Source organism: Pelophylax lessonae, assembly GCF_965119305.1.
Source record: "Pelophylax lessonae genome assembly, chromosome: 10".
Lineage (NCBI taxonomy): Eukaryota > Metazoa > Chordata > Amphibia > Anura > Ranidae > Pelophylax > Pelophylax lessonae.
In genome coordinates this window covers 83,633,351-83,648,458 of record NC_138777.1, presented here as the reverse complement: position 1 = coordinate 83,648,458, position 15,108 = coordinate 83,633,351, and the positions used below count along the sequence as shown (strand labels likewise).

General features: G+C 37.8%; 2 protein-coding genes across 2 annotated transcripts in view; both read left to right on the top strand.

The window, feature by feature from the left end:
- LOC309565961 (mucin-2-like) overlaps positions 1-7,170 on the top strand; it is a gene marked incomplete at its 5' end in the record, with an annotated part of 134,157 nt that extends 126,987 nt beyond the window's left edge. The window contains 3 exon segments of the mRNA XM_082270989.1: positions 3,652-4,779; positions 4,963-6,743; positions 6,745-7,170. Of these exon segments, the coding sequence (XP_082127115.1) occupies positions 3,652-4,779; positions 4,963-6,743; positions 6,745-6,948 (3,113 nt within the window). The 3' untranslated portion in view covers positions 6,949-7,170.
- A 1,784-nt stretch (positions 7,171-8,954) lies between these two features.
- The window catches only part of LOC309565960 (uncharacterized protein), a gene marked incomplete at its 5' end in the record, with an annotated part of 40,898 nt that continues 34,744 nt past the window's right edge, over positions 8,955-15,108 (top strand). Inside the window, 2 exons of the mRNA XM_082270988.1 lie at positions 8,955-10,635; positions 14,720-14,757. Coding sequence (XP_082127114.1) covers positions 8,955-10,635; positions 14,720-14,757 — 1,719 coding nt within the window. The remainder of the gene's footprint in view (positions 10,636-14,719; positions 14,758-15,108) is intronic.

The following is a 15,108-nucleotide window of genomic DNA, read 5'->3' as shown; positions in this document are numbered from 1 at the left end:
CGGCAGTGCCTGCAAGAAAACCATTCCTGTTTTTGAGGCTGTCTCAATGTTCCCCATCTAGTGCACCTGTTGTTATTTCATTACTACCAAAGCAGCTGAAACTGATTAACAACCCCCTCTGCTACTTAACTGACTAAATCAATATCCCAGAAGTTTGACTTGATGCTATACTCTTTTTAAAAAGCGTTCCTGTAGAAACCTTGGAGTGTGCAAATGTTACCGGGTTATTGTTGTAAAAACATAATTTATCTCTGGGTGAACAATGCCGCATGCGACATCACCATGCTGGATGATACGTCAGTTGCAATATTTGCAGAGACAAAATAAGTGGGAGGTTGAAGATTATAATTTTGCCTTGCCTCCAATTAGATTTAAGAAGTTTGGAAAAATATTTCCCATTAGCTGTCAGTGCAGAACTGCAGAACTTTGTTGGAAATTCAGCATAATGAGGTTAAATTTAAATCATCAGTTTTAAAAAGCTTTGTTCAAATCTAAATATTAAGATGCATTTAGTGACATGCTTCATGAAACAGGTTGCTTTTAAGTTGACCCCAGGCAAATAGCTGATCAAAAGGAGGTCAAAGAGCCTCAAAAGTTAAAGTGATTCATGCCATTCCTATTGCTATCCTAACAATACCTGTGCATAGAGGCATCTACAAGCTTTTTTTTTTTCTTCCTCACATCACAGCTATCTGGCAATTGTGGCTTTACTGCATTCACTTTAACTATACCATCCTTCATCATTTCTTTCCTATTTGGCTGACTTCAGGCAATAGAAAAAAAAAAAATAACAGCCGGTCAGGAAATGATGAGAGATGATGCCATTCTACCAAGCCTTGTTCCAAGTTTGACCAAGCACATTAGACTCTAGAACTTGAGCTTTCACTGCTATTATCTAGGAATTGCCTTCATGACCAGGCCATTTTTTGCTATGCGGCACTGTGCTACCTTAACTGACAACCGCGCGATCATGCAACACTGTGCCCAAATGAAATGTCTTTTTTTTTTTTTTTTTTCACACAAAATAGAGCTTTCTTTTAGTAGTATTTGTTCACCTCTGGGTTTTTTATTTTTTATTATATAAAAGGAAAAACAGGACAATTTTGAAAAAAAAAACCTATATATTTTTTTCAGCTAAAACATACCTTAAAACAATCAAACTTCTCAATAAATTTTGGTCAAAATGTATTCTACTACATGTTTTTAGAGAAATATAGCACCTACTTCAATAAGTAAATGAATAGACTTCCTATCCATATAGTGTCCTTAGTTGAAATAAGTATATGAATCACATATGCATAATAATAAGTGGATCCACATACATAATAATCCTAATTAATAAAAAAAAAAAAAAAAAAAAACAGAATACAAAGTGCTAGATAGTGCTGAAGTGACATGCACTATATAAATACATAAATATGTGCGTGGAATACATTTCATATATTTTACTGTGAAATAGTTCAAATATAACACTGCTGCAAATTATAAATCAAACAAAAATACCAGATAATCAAATAGTGATCAATAATAAAGAATATATAAAATGTATTTCATGCACATATTTATTTATTTTTTTTAATATATAGCACTATCTGGCACTTTGTGTTCAGTTTTTTTGTGGTGGATTCACTTATTATGCATATTTGATTTATAGAATGATTTTAACTAAGTAAATTTTATGGATAGGTAGTCTATTGTTTTTCTTATTGGAGTAGGTGCTGCATTACTCTTTGAAAACTATCAATCTGATTATATGTGGGGACACATTATCAATGTAAGCAACCGCTCCTCACATCACCACAATACTGTTTAAGTACAAGGTGTTCAGATCACACTCCCTTGTTAGTCCCATTAACAGAAGTGGTAGCGCATAGGAAATTCTAACATATTTTAGTATTCTGCTACATGTGTTTGGTAGAAAATAAAGTCCCAATAAGTGTATATTGATAGGATTGTGTGAAAGTTATAGGGGAGAATTTATTAAAACTGGTGCAACCAGAATCTAGAGCAACTGTGCATGGAAAACAATCAGCTTCCATCTTCAACTTGTTCAGTTAAGCTTTTAAAATGTAAGCTAGAATCTGATTGGTTGCCATGCACAGAGGCTACAAATTCTGGCTGTTCCAGTTTTGATAAATTCCCCTCATAGAGTCTACAAACTTGGATTTATACTAGGATCAGCGAATTATAACAGAACTGTGATACTGCAGAGGTCAATCTGACACTAACTGAGGCTGGGGGGAACTAACTAACTGTCAATGACATCACAAATGACATTTTTACAGTGATCAGTGCTAAAAATATGCACTGTCACTGTACTAATGACGCATGGCAGGATGGGGTTAACATCTAGGGCGATCAAGGGGTTAAATATGTGCCTAACATGTGTTTGTGTGTGTACTGTGTGCTGCTTTTACTGTGGATCTAGTTGTTTTTCTTCCTTGCTTAGCAGAGAATGAAAAAACAACTAGATCTCCTGTCACCGAATGCAGCTCTGTGCTGTTTACACTCACAGAGCTGTGTTCTGTGAGATTCAGAGCCGATCGCCGAGTACTGGTGGTCACTCACTGGCCGACAACCGGTGATCGGCATGTGCTGTGAGGAATTACAGCACAGCCAGGCAGGCGGGCATGTGAGCGCACACCCCCTACCCGGAAATGCAGAATCACATAAATATACGTAAGGCTGCCCTGTAACAGTAAAGCTACAATGGTCCAGACGCTAAGTGGTTAAAGAATCAGATTTTCTGAGTTTAGAAGGGTGATTCATTGTAGCTAGAAAAAGAAAATGAGAACAAATGTTTTTGCTTATGAAGGCCCTTCAGAATGCTTGTTACATTGTTTCACAAGCCTACATTGACGCATATGTAGAAAGTGGGGCTTCTTATTGTTAAAGGGGATTTCCAGATTCTTATAACCCAGTTTCACACAGACCCCCCCACAACTACTGGGCCTAGGGTGTAAGGAAGAGGCACTTGTTCTCATCAGGATTGGACAATGTGCCTTTGCTAGGGCTGTCCCTGCCAGATCCCTAACAATTAGGAGCCCAGAGCAGAAAACTGTCACATTTAGCAGTGGTAATAATACCATTCCTACATTTTTGGCTTCCAGCTCCAGTTAGAGATTTGTTTGACCAGAGACCCATTTTGTTGGCTATTTATTGAACCTCTTGAATAAGGTACAAATGTCCATGCACTTTGTACACAGGAGGTCTCCACTATATTTATTTTTCCTCTTCTGGTTGAATGTTCTTAGCCTACAGTGTTAGGCTATTTTCTCTGTTTCTCAAAAATGTTCTTTAACACTTCTGGTCGAACTTTCTGCAGGCTATATTCTCTAAGATCGATGTTAGGAAATATTACATTCACCCTGCAAAAGGCAACAAATAGATATTTACATTTCACACATATTACAAACATTACAGGAATTATTTGTGACATTTACCCAAATGCAGAGACATTGTCTAAGAAATGTTTTTTTCTGAATACACTCCTAAGTATTATAAACGTGCAGTACTGCAGTCATTTATCTGTGCAATAAGTAATAGATTAAGTGGAACTATTATATTATTATAAAAAAAAAAACACATACTGAAAAGGCTAACAGAAGTAGCATGAGTCGTTACTTTTTATTTATTTTTTTTCTCTCTCAGCTTGTCGTTGCGAACATGAAGGAAAAACGTACCATATCGCAGAAGTCATTTCAAACTTCAGTGATAAAGATGGAAGCTGCACGCAATTAAAGTGTGATGTCAATGGAACTATTGTCATTCTCAGTAATTTATGCCCTACAACAGTAACTACACCAAAACCAGGAACACTGCCTTTGCTTATAAATACAACAACAGAAACAACAACTACAAGAGCAACAACAGCAACAACAACAGCAACAACAGCAACAGCAACAACAACAGCAACAACAACAACAACAACATGTGGTCCTCAGTGTCGCTGGACACAATGGTATAATGAGTCCAAACTTTTAGAAAACGAAATAAGTAATACTGAAATGAATGACACAATCACAACTAAAAGAAAAGTAATCTGCAAAAATGAGATCTATGCTGAGAAGATAGAATGTAGACTTGCAGATTCTAGCAATGATCTGCACAGTTCAATGAAGAGAATAAATGGCCTTTGTAATGTAGTAAAAGGATCAGAATGTGATAACAGTAACCAAGATTGGCCCATGAAAGTATGCAAAAACTTAGAAATACGCTTTTTGTGCTGTGATGATTTCTCACTTTGTTTATGGGTTAATCCACCTACAAAATCAACTGCTACACAATCCAAAATTCCTTCCAGTACATTAACTACAACACAAATTGTCTTCTCCACTCCTACATTTTCTTCTGCCACAACTACTACAGCTACTTCTCCATTAAAATCAACATCCGAACCTACAACTACAAATCCTTCATACACCTCAAGTGTAACACAGTCTACCCTTTATGTCTCCACTGAGACAACAAGCATAGGCTCTGAAAGTTCTGTCTCAAAAACCACAATACCAACTAGCACATTTTTTTCTCCAACAACTAAATTTTCTACTATAGCTAATCCCTCATCTACCCCAAGTGTAACACCATCTAACCCTTATGTCTCCACTGAGACAACAAGCATAGGCTCTGAGCGTTCTGTCTCAACAACCACAATACCAACTAGAACGTCTTTTTCTCTAACAAGTAAAATTTCTACCACTGCAACCTCTGTCAAACAACCTCCCTCCTCTACAGCTCCAACCAAATCAACAACATCCAGTCCTTCACCAACATCTACAGGTCTAACCACAACTTCTACCTCAAGTGTAACACCATCTAACCCTTATGTCTCCACTGAGAAAACAAGCATAGGCTCTGAGGGTTATGTCTCAACAACCACAATACCAACTAGCACGTCTTTTTCTCTAACAACTAAAATTTCTACCACTGCAACCTCTGTCAAAGAATTTGTCCCCTCTACAGCTCCAACCAAACCAACAACATCCAGTCCTTCACCAACATCTACAGGTCCAACCACAACTTCTTGCTATAATTGTTTTTGGACAAATTGGTATAATGAAAATCATCCAACATCGAAGGCAGAATCAGGAGATGAAGAAAGCTATGAGATAGTGAAATCTAAAGGATACTCAGAATGCAGGGAGAAATCTCATGTTCAGAATATTCAGTGTGAAGCTAGTTCATACTCTGGAATGGACTTTAAAGATTTAGGACAAAATGCTACATGCAGTGTTGAATCAGGCTTGATATGCAGGAATAAAGATAATCCGAGACCAGTTAATATGTGCCTTGATTACAAAGTGAGATTCTACTGTTGTGAAGAACAAAAATGTTCTCCTTCCACAACTACTACAGCTACTTCTTCATCACAATCAACATTAGAACCTACTACAGCTAATCCCTCATCTACCTCAAGTGTAACACCATCTAACCCTTATGTCTCCACTGAGACAACAAGCATAGGCTCTGAGAGTTCTGTCTCAACAACCACAATACCAACTAGCACGTCTTTTTCTCTAACAACTAAAATTTCTACCACTGCAACCTCTGTCAAAGAAACTGTCCCCTCTACAGCTCCAACCAAACCAACAACATCCAGTCCTTCACCAACATCTACAGGTCCAACCACAACTTCTTGCTATTATTGTTTTTGGACAAATTGGTATAATGAAAATCATCCAACATCGAAGGCAGAATCAGGAGATGAAGAAAGCTATGAGATAGTGAAATCTAAAGGATACTCAGAATGCAGGGAGAAATCTCATGTTCAGAATATTCAGTGTGAAGCTAGTTCATACTCTGGAATGGACTTTAAAGATTTAGGACAAAATGCTACATGCAGTGTTGAATCAGGCTTGATATGCAGGAATAAAGATAATCCGAGACCAGTTAATATGTGCCTTGATTACAAAGTGAGATTCTACTGTTGTGAAGAACAAAAATGTTCTCCTTCCACAACTACTACAGCTACTTCTTCATCACAATCAACATTAGAACCTACTACAGCTAATCCCTCATCTACCTCAAGTGTAACACCATCTAACCCTTATGTCTCCACTGAGACAACAAGCATAGGCTCTGAGAGTTCTGTCTCAACAACCACAATACCAACTAGCACGTCTTTTTCTCTAACAACTAAAATTTCTACCACTGCAACCTCTGTCAAAGAAACTGTCCCCTCTACAGCTCCAACCAAACCAACAACATCCAGTCCTTCACCAACATCTACAGGTCCAACCACAACTTCTTGCTATTATTGTTTTTGGACAAATTGGTATAATGAAAATCATCCAACATCGAAGGCAGAATCAGGAGATGAAGAAAGCTATGAGATAGTGAAATCTAAAGGATACTCAGAATGCAGGGAGAAATCTCATGTTCAGAATATTCAGTGTGAAGCTAGTTCATACTCTGGAATGGACTTTAAAGATTTAGGACAAAATGCTACATGCAGTGTTGAATCAGGCTTGATATGCAGGAATAAAGATAATCCGAGACCAGTTAATATGTGCCTTGATTACAAAGTGAGATTCTACTGTTGTGAAGAACAAAAATGTTCTCCTTCCACAACTACTACAGCTACTTCTTCATCACAATCAACATTAGAACCTACTACAGCTAATCCCTCATCTACCTCAAGTGTAACACCATCTAACCCTTATGTCTCCACTGAGACAACAAGCATAGGCTCTGAGAGTTCTGTCTCAACAACCACAATACCAACTAGCACGTCTTTTTCTCTAACAACTAAAATTTCTACCACTGCAACCTCTGTCAAAGAAACTGTCCCCTCTACAGCTCCAACCAAACCAACAACATCCAGTCCTTCACCAACATCTACAGGTCCAACCACAACTTCTTGCTATTATTGTTTTTGGACAAATTGGTATAATGAAAATCATCCAACATCGAAGGCAGAATCAGGAGATGAAGAAAGCTATGAGATAGTGAAATCTAAAGGATACTCAGAATGCAGGGAGAAATCTCATGTTCAGAATATTCAGTGTGAAGCTAGTTCATACTCTGGAATGGACTTTAAAGATTTAGGACAAAATGCTACATGCAGTGTTGAATCAGGCTTGATATGCAGGAATAAAGATAATCCGAGACCAGTTAGTATGTGCCTTGATTACAAAGTGAGATTCTACTGTTGTGAAGAACAAAAATGTTCTCCTTCCACAACTACTACAGCTACATCTTCATCACAATCAACATTAGAACCTACTAAAGCTAATCACTCATCTACCTCAAGTGTAACACCATCTAACCCTTATGTCTCCACTGAGACAACAAGCATAGGCTCTGAGAGTTCTGTCTCAACAACCACAATACCAACTAGCACGTCTTTTTCTCTAACAACTAAAATTTCTACCACTGCAACCTCTGTCAAAGAAACTGTCCCCTCTACAGCTCCAACCAAACCAACAACATCCAGTCCTTCACCAACATCTACAGGTCCAACCACAACTTCTTGCTATTATTGTTTTTGGACAAATTGGTATAATGAAAATCATCCAACATCGAAGGCAGAATCAGGAGATGAAGAAAGCTATGAGATAGTGAAATCTAAAGGATACTCAGAATGCAGGGAGAAATCTCATGTTCAGAATATTCAGTGTGAAGCTAGTTCATACTCTGGAATGGACTTTAAAGATTTAGGACAAAATGCTACATGCAGTGTTGAATCAGGCTTGATATGCAGGAATAAAGATAATCCGAGACCAGTTAATATGTGCCTTGATTACAAAGTGAGATTCTACTGTTGTGAAGAACAAAAATGTTCTCCTTCCACAGCTACTACAGCTACTTCTTCATCACAATCAACATTAGAACCTACTACAGCTAATCCCTCATCTACCTCAAGTGTAACACCATCTAACCCTTATGTCTCCACTGAGACAACAAGCATAGGCTCTGAGAGTTCTGTCTCAACAACCACAATACCAACTAGCACGTCTTTTTCTCTAACAACTAAAATTTCTACCACTGCAACCTCTGTCAAAGAAACTGTCCCCTCTACAGCTCCAACCAAACCAACAACATCCAGTCCTTCGCCAACATCTACAGGTCCAACCACAACTTCTTGCTATTATTGTTTTTGGACAAATTGGTATAATGAAAATCATCCAACATCGAAGGCAGAATCAGGAGATGAAGAAAGCTATGAGATAGTGAAATCTAAAGGATACTCAGAATGCAGGGAGAAATCTCATGTTCAGAATATTCAGTGTGAAGCTAGTTCATACTCTGGAATGGACTTTAAAGATTTAGGACAAAATGCTACATGCAGTGTTGAATCAGGCTTGATATGCAGGAATAAAGATAATCCGAGACCAGTTAGTATGTGCCTTGATTACAAAGTGAGATTCTACTGTTGTGAAGAACAAAAATGTTCTCCTTCCACAACTACTACAGCTACGTCTTCATCACAATCAACATTAGAACCTACTAAAGCTAATCCCTCATCTACCTCAAGTGTAACACCATCTAACCCTTATGTCTCCACTGAGACAACAAGCATAGGCTCTGAGAGTTCTGTCTCAACAACCACAATACCAACTAGCACGTCTTTTTCTCTAACAACTAAAATTTCTACCACTGCAACCTCTGTCAAAGAAACTGTCCCCTTTACAGCTCCAACCAAACCAACAACATCCAGTCCTTCACCAACATCTACAGGTCCAACCACAACTTCTTGCTATTATTGTTTTTGGACAAATTGGTATAATGAAAATCATCCAACATCGAAGGCAGAATCAGGAGATGAAGAAAGCTATGAGATAGTGAAATCTAAAGGATACTCAGAATGCAGGGAGAAATCTCATGTTCAGAATATTCAGTGTGAAGCTAGTTCATACTCTGGAATGGACTTTAAAGATTTAGGACAAAATGCTACATGCAGTGTTGAATCAGGCTTGATATGCAGGAATAAAGATAATCCGAGACCAGTTAATATGTGCCTTGATTACAAAGTGAGATTCTACTGTTGTGAAGAACAAAAATGTTCTCCTTCCACAACTACTACAGCTACTTCTTCATCACAATCAACATTAGAACCTACTACAGCTAATCCCTCATCTACCTCAAGTGTAACACCATCTAACCCTTATGTCTCCACTGAGACAACAAGCATAGGCTCTGAGAGTTCTGTCTCAACAACCACAATACCAACTAGCACGTCTTTTTCTCTAACAACTAAAATTTCTACCACTGCAACCTCTGTCAAAGAAACTGTCCCCTCTACAGCTCCAACCAAACCAACAACATCCAGTCCTTCACCAACATCTACAGGTCCAACCACAACTTCTTGCTATTATTGTTTTTGGACAAATTGGTATAATGAAAACCATCCAACATCGAAGGCAGAATCAGGAGATGAAGAAAGCTATGAGATAGTGAAATCTAAAGGATACTCAGAATGCAGGGAGAAATCTCATGTTCAGAATATTCAGTGTGAAGCTAGTTCATACTCTGGAATGGACTTTAAAGATTTAGGACAAAATGCTACATGCAGTGTTGAATCAGGCTTGATATGCAGGAATAAAGATAATCCGAGACCAGTTAGTATGTGCCTTGATTACAAAGTGAGATTCTACTGTTGTGAAGAACAAAAATGTCCTCCTTCCACAACTACTACAGCTACTTCTTCATCACAATCAACATTAGAACCTACTAAAGCTAATCCCTCATCTACCTCAAGTGTAACACCATCTAACCCTTATGTCTCCACTGAGACAACAAGCATAGGCTCTGAGAGTTCTGTCTCAACAACCACAATACCAACTAGCACGTCTTTTTCTCTAACAACTAAAATTTCTACCACTGCAACCTCTGTCAAAGAAACTGTCCCCTCTACAGCTCCAACCAAACCAACAACATCCAGTCCTTCACCAACATCTACAGGTCCAACCACAACTTCTTGCTATTATTGTTTTTGGACAAATTGGTATAATGAAAATCATCCAACATCGAAGGCAGAATCAGGAGATGAAGAAAGCTATGAGATAGTGAAATCTAAAGGATACTCAGAATGCAGGGAAAAATCTCATGTTCAGAATATTCAGTGTGAAGCTAGTTCATACTCTGGAATGGACTTTAAAGATTTAGGACAAAATGCTACATGCAGTGTTGAATCAGGCTTGATATGCAGGAATAAAGATAATCTGAGACCAGTTAACATGTGCCTTGATTACAAAGTGAGATTCTACTGTTGTGAAGAACAAAAATGTCCTCCTTCCACAACTACTACAGCTACTTCTTCATCACAATCAACATTAGAACCTACTATAGCTAATCCCTCATCTACCTCAAGTGTAACACCATCTAACCCTTATGTCTCCACTGAGCCAACAAGCAAAGTCCCTGAAAGTCCTGTTTCTACGACCACAATGCCAACTAGCACTTCTTTTTCACCAACAACAAAAATCTCCCCCATTTCAACTAAACTTCAACAACCTATGTCCTCTACAACTACATTTTTTGTATCGTCAGCCAACCAAAACACCCCATCCAGCCCTTTAACTACTCCAAGTTTTTCATCCAGTTTTATCACAAGTGTGTCGTTGTCCTCAAGCATAAAGCCTCGCACCGTTTCTCATTTGCCAACCACAACATCTGATAATAGTACAATTACAAGTATGTACTGATTTTTAATACTTATATTGCTAGAGTATTTCTGTATCTGTGTTTCTGTTGGTTATAATATATGATATTCTGATTTTGAAACGGGTTTCCAAATTCAATTAAATAATCATAAAAATACAGGATATCAGTGTGAAATAAAGGGCTGGTGCTCTATCCAGGTGTGCGAAATAAAACTAATATAAATGTCCTAAACAAAGAAATCTCCAAAAAGTGCAATACACTAATAACAAACCAGAGAGAACTTGAAAATTTTCTAAAAAAAAAAAAAAAAAAAAATATATATATATATATATATATATATATATATATATACACTGTATATATATATATATATATATATATATATATATATATATATATATATATATATATAAATACATACATAATAAATAGCCCCAATTATGATAAAGATCCACATGTGCAACAATGTAAAATAAACAGGAAAATATTTAAGACTTGTTGGATGGTGTGAATAAAGAAAAATATTTTAAAAGTTTATCCATTCATCAGTTGATTTGTCAGGTGCTCTCACCTCTAAAAAGAGAGTCAATACTTGTAAATAAATACAAAGTCTTCCACTCAGTTGAGTGACTTCTCCTCTCAATGTATTATCCCCAGATATGTGAAAAAATAAACAACATATAGTGTAATATTGCCAAAAAAATGCCAGGAAAAAAAACCAAATAAAACAGGATCATCAATCACTATTCCATAAGCGCATGTGGAAGACCGTGCTGTGAAATGAACATCTGTGCCAGTGAAGTATTATAAAATGAAAACAACCAATCCACCTGTGCGGTGCCCCAAAAAAAATGGGTAAAATTCGGCTGCTATTGTTAAGCCTCGCGTCACAAGCTCCTCCTACGCGTTACGTCACAGATATGTGACATCCTCAGGGTGTGGTGTAACACATAGAAGGAGCTTGTGACGCGAGGCTGTTCCACACATGGACTTTAACACTAGCAGCTGACTCTCCGGCGAGCTAATAGAGTGGATGCATTGGCTCTACTGGTCCTGAGAAACCACTGAGAGAGCTGTCTGCTCGGATTGCATATTCGGACTGCAACTAAATGATTGACTGTACAGCGGAGCAGAGTTATAGATCGCCAGTCCCTTACCTTGATGTAAGTGAGATTTTTTTTTATTTAATAAAGTTGATTGATTTTACTTCAATATGGACCTTCCCTTATTTTCTATATATACTGTGAGGAGTGTTATATGAAGACAGTCCAGCTATTTTAAAGGAGATACTACAGGCTTTTATACTTTATGCTTCAGGTGAGCGCGCATTTTAGCCATACACATAGGTGGAAGAATTTTACCCATTTTTTTGGGGCACCGCACAGTGTTTACAGCACAGGTGGATTGGTTGTTTTCATTTTATAATACTTCACTGGCACGGATGTGCATTTCACAGCACAGTCTTCCACATGCACTTATGGAATAGTGATTGATGATCCTGTTTTACTTGTGTTTTTTCTGGCATTTTTTTTTTGACAATATTAAACTATGTGTTGTTTATTTTTTTCCCACATATCTGGGGATAATATGTTGAGAGGAGAAGTCACTCAACTGAGTGGAAGATTTTTTATTTATTCACAAGTATTGACCTCTAATTTTTAGAGGTGAGAGCACCTGACAAATCAACTGATGAATGGATTAACTTTTAAAATATTTTTCTTTTTTCACTCCCTTCAACAAGTCTTAAATATTTTCCTTTCTATTTTTCATCGTTGCACGTGTGGATCTTTATCATAATTGGGACTATTTTTTATGAGTGTGTGTATATATATTTTTTTTGTGTGAAGCAATTTTTTAAGTTCTTTCTGGTTTGTTATTACAGTGTATTGCACTTTTTGGAGATTTCTTTGTTTAGGACATTTATATTAGTGTTATTTCACACCCCTTCCTTACATATTTTACACTGCAAGCCTTTGAGTACTTATTTTGGTGAGTGCTGCAGTTCGTCTATAGGTGTGCTCAGTAGCCACCACAGCAGCGCACCTTTTCTTATACTTTTATTAGGATATCAGTATTGTATTCAGTTTACACCAACTTTTTGACACTGTTTGGGTCAGGGTTTTTAAGCCATTATACAAATGTTTTTTTTACAACTGTGTTGATCTGTTGTTGTTTTTTATATTGACCCTCAATTCCTTTGTACATCAGCTTCATCTCATACATTTTGTAATGGAACCACCTGAAAGGTTACACAGGCTTAACCAAGGCTCAAGTCTTAGTGACAGCGAGTCCTTGCCATAGCTCCTGATGTTGGAAATGGACCACAAACCCTTGTGGTCCTGGTTTTCTTCACTACAAGCTGACACCAGGGCATGGTCCTCAGGATCGTTCTACCAGTAGAGAATCTTGAGCAAAACAGCTACTGTTTGTGGAATGTAAATAGAACCTAGGCAGAAGAAAAGTCAGGTCTGGGCAGAGGTTTTGGGCAGGTCGCAAGCAAACGAGTCGTCAGGTCCAGCAGAGGTTATGGTCAGGTAAAAGGAAAAAGAGTAGTCAGGTCAATCCAGGTCAGAAACAATCAAGGCAGTCAAGACATATAATAACTCTTTTGCACAAGGATAGCTGGTGATAAGGCACAGTACTAGCCACTTCAAAGTTCCAAGCTTAAAAAATGTTTTGGTCAGAGGACATGCCCAGTGTTTTTTCAGGGAACTCTGGAAGTCCTATCAGGGATTTTGTGAGTACCATTTGTATTAGTGATGCATTTGTAAGACTATCACACTACTGTTTTCATGTATGACTGATGGGCATTTCCATATTGCCTTTTTTTCTGTGTATACCATTATTGCACACAGTGATTAAGAATAACGTTGGTGTGTTGGATGGTGCTGGACTTTTTTTTTTTTAGGTGTATTCAGTTGGCTGCGAATTAAAGTTACAGTTGGGTGGGTGTGCAGTCCTTTGATAGATCTTGATCACTGGACTCATCAAATGGGGTACTGTTCTCAGCAAAACTGTACTTGATCCATGGAGGGTGAGGTGCGCCTTTGACAAAGAGTCTTTGTGGTAAAGGTTCAAAACATTCAAAACATTTTTATTTGCACTGTTAGTCAGTAAAATGCTGCCAACATGTTTCCAGGATTTCCTGTGCCTCCTTCAGAGACCAAGAGTTTGGTGTTAACAGAAGACCAGTGAGAGCATTATGGTTCGCTGTAGCAAAGGTACTTTAGTGGAGTGGATTGGGGTGCCATTCAGAATTTTGTAAGACATGGTGTTAATCCAACTTATCTATTTTCAATTGCACCTAAATCTTGGCAGGCTGTCAGACTTCTAATATAAGTACAGCACATGTTTCTAAGCTGTTGCAAACAGCTGGAAACCAGAATTTACAGTAAAAGCAATGAGAGGTCAGGAATGGCATGATTTAAGCTGTTCTACCACCTGTCAAGAATAACTAAATGCTTTCATGTCCATAGTACGGGCGCAAGTGTATTTTAAACCCCTTGCACAAAGGGCCGTCTAGCTACTATGCATTTGAATGTGCCTGGTAGGGAGGGGTGCAGGATCTGGCCTTGCTACCTGCAGCATGTCAAAGTTTCTGGAAGATTTCAGATGAAAAGGGCAGAACACCGTACCTAGGGGTGTTTAGGTCCCTAGGTAACCAAGGGGATGTTCAGGCATGAATTCCAGGAAGACAGTTTGTCTGCCTTAGACTTGGCTGTAAAAACTAATGTGTCACTAGTAAGCATTAATTCTTTATAAAGTCCTACAGATAATTCTCTAGATAGCAGAGGATGGAACAGTTCTGTAACCTTTGCCCTCTTGTGAATTGTTCATAGAAAACTGTGACGTTTTTTGGCCAATGACAGGAGAGGAAGAATTGGTAGAGTGAGAAGACAGTAGTAGAGATCTAGCAATTTTAACTTGGCTCCACCACACCTAATAGCTCTTCATTAAGTTTTCTTATTGGTCAACTCTAAATAGTCTCATTGACATTGACAAATGTTTACTCTACTGCTGTTCTTTTTATATGTATCTCTCCTTGTAGCACTAGTCTACCCTTATTCATGGTCACTTCTGTGAATTATTCATAATCATATATTTTTCTCACTAGAACCACATGATTGTACTTATGGGGGCTCAATATATAAGGTGAGTAATTTATCCAAATGTGTTTTAGAATTAACAACTTATAGCATGCAATATCATAAAGATATAAAAAGTAATACAATAATTGTGCTGAAATGTTAAAGTAGAAATAGAGGCAAAATGTATTTTAATTTCAGTACAGTAAGTGTGTGTGTGTGTGTGCGCTATTTCACCCTTGTAAGATTCTTGTTATCTGAGTCTCATTGAGGAGATTTCCCTTCACGTAGCCCTTAGTCCCATAGCAAAAATAGTAAGTGAGAGAAAATTCCTCTAAAGTGAGGGAATTCCTAATTGTCACCAGGGATTCCCTCACATGCCTGACGAAAGGGTCCTCCATGGCTCTGAGATGTTGCA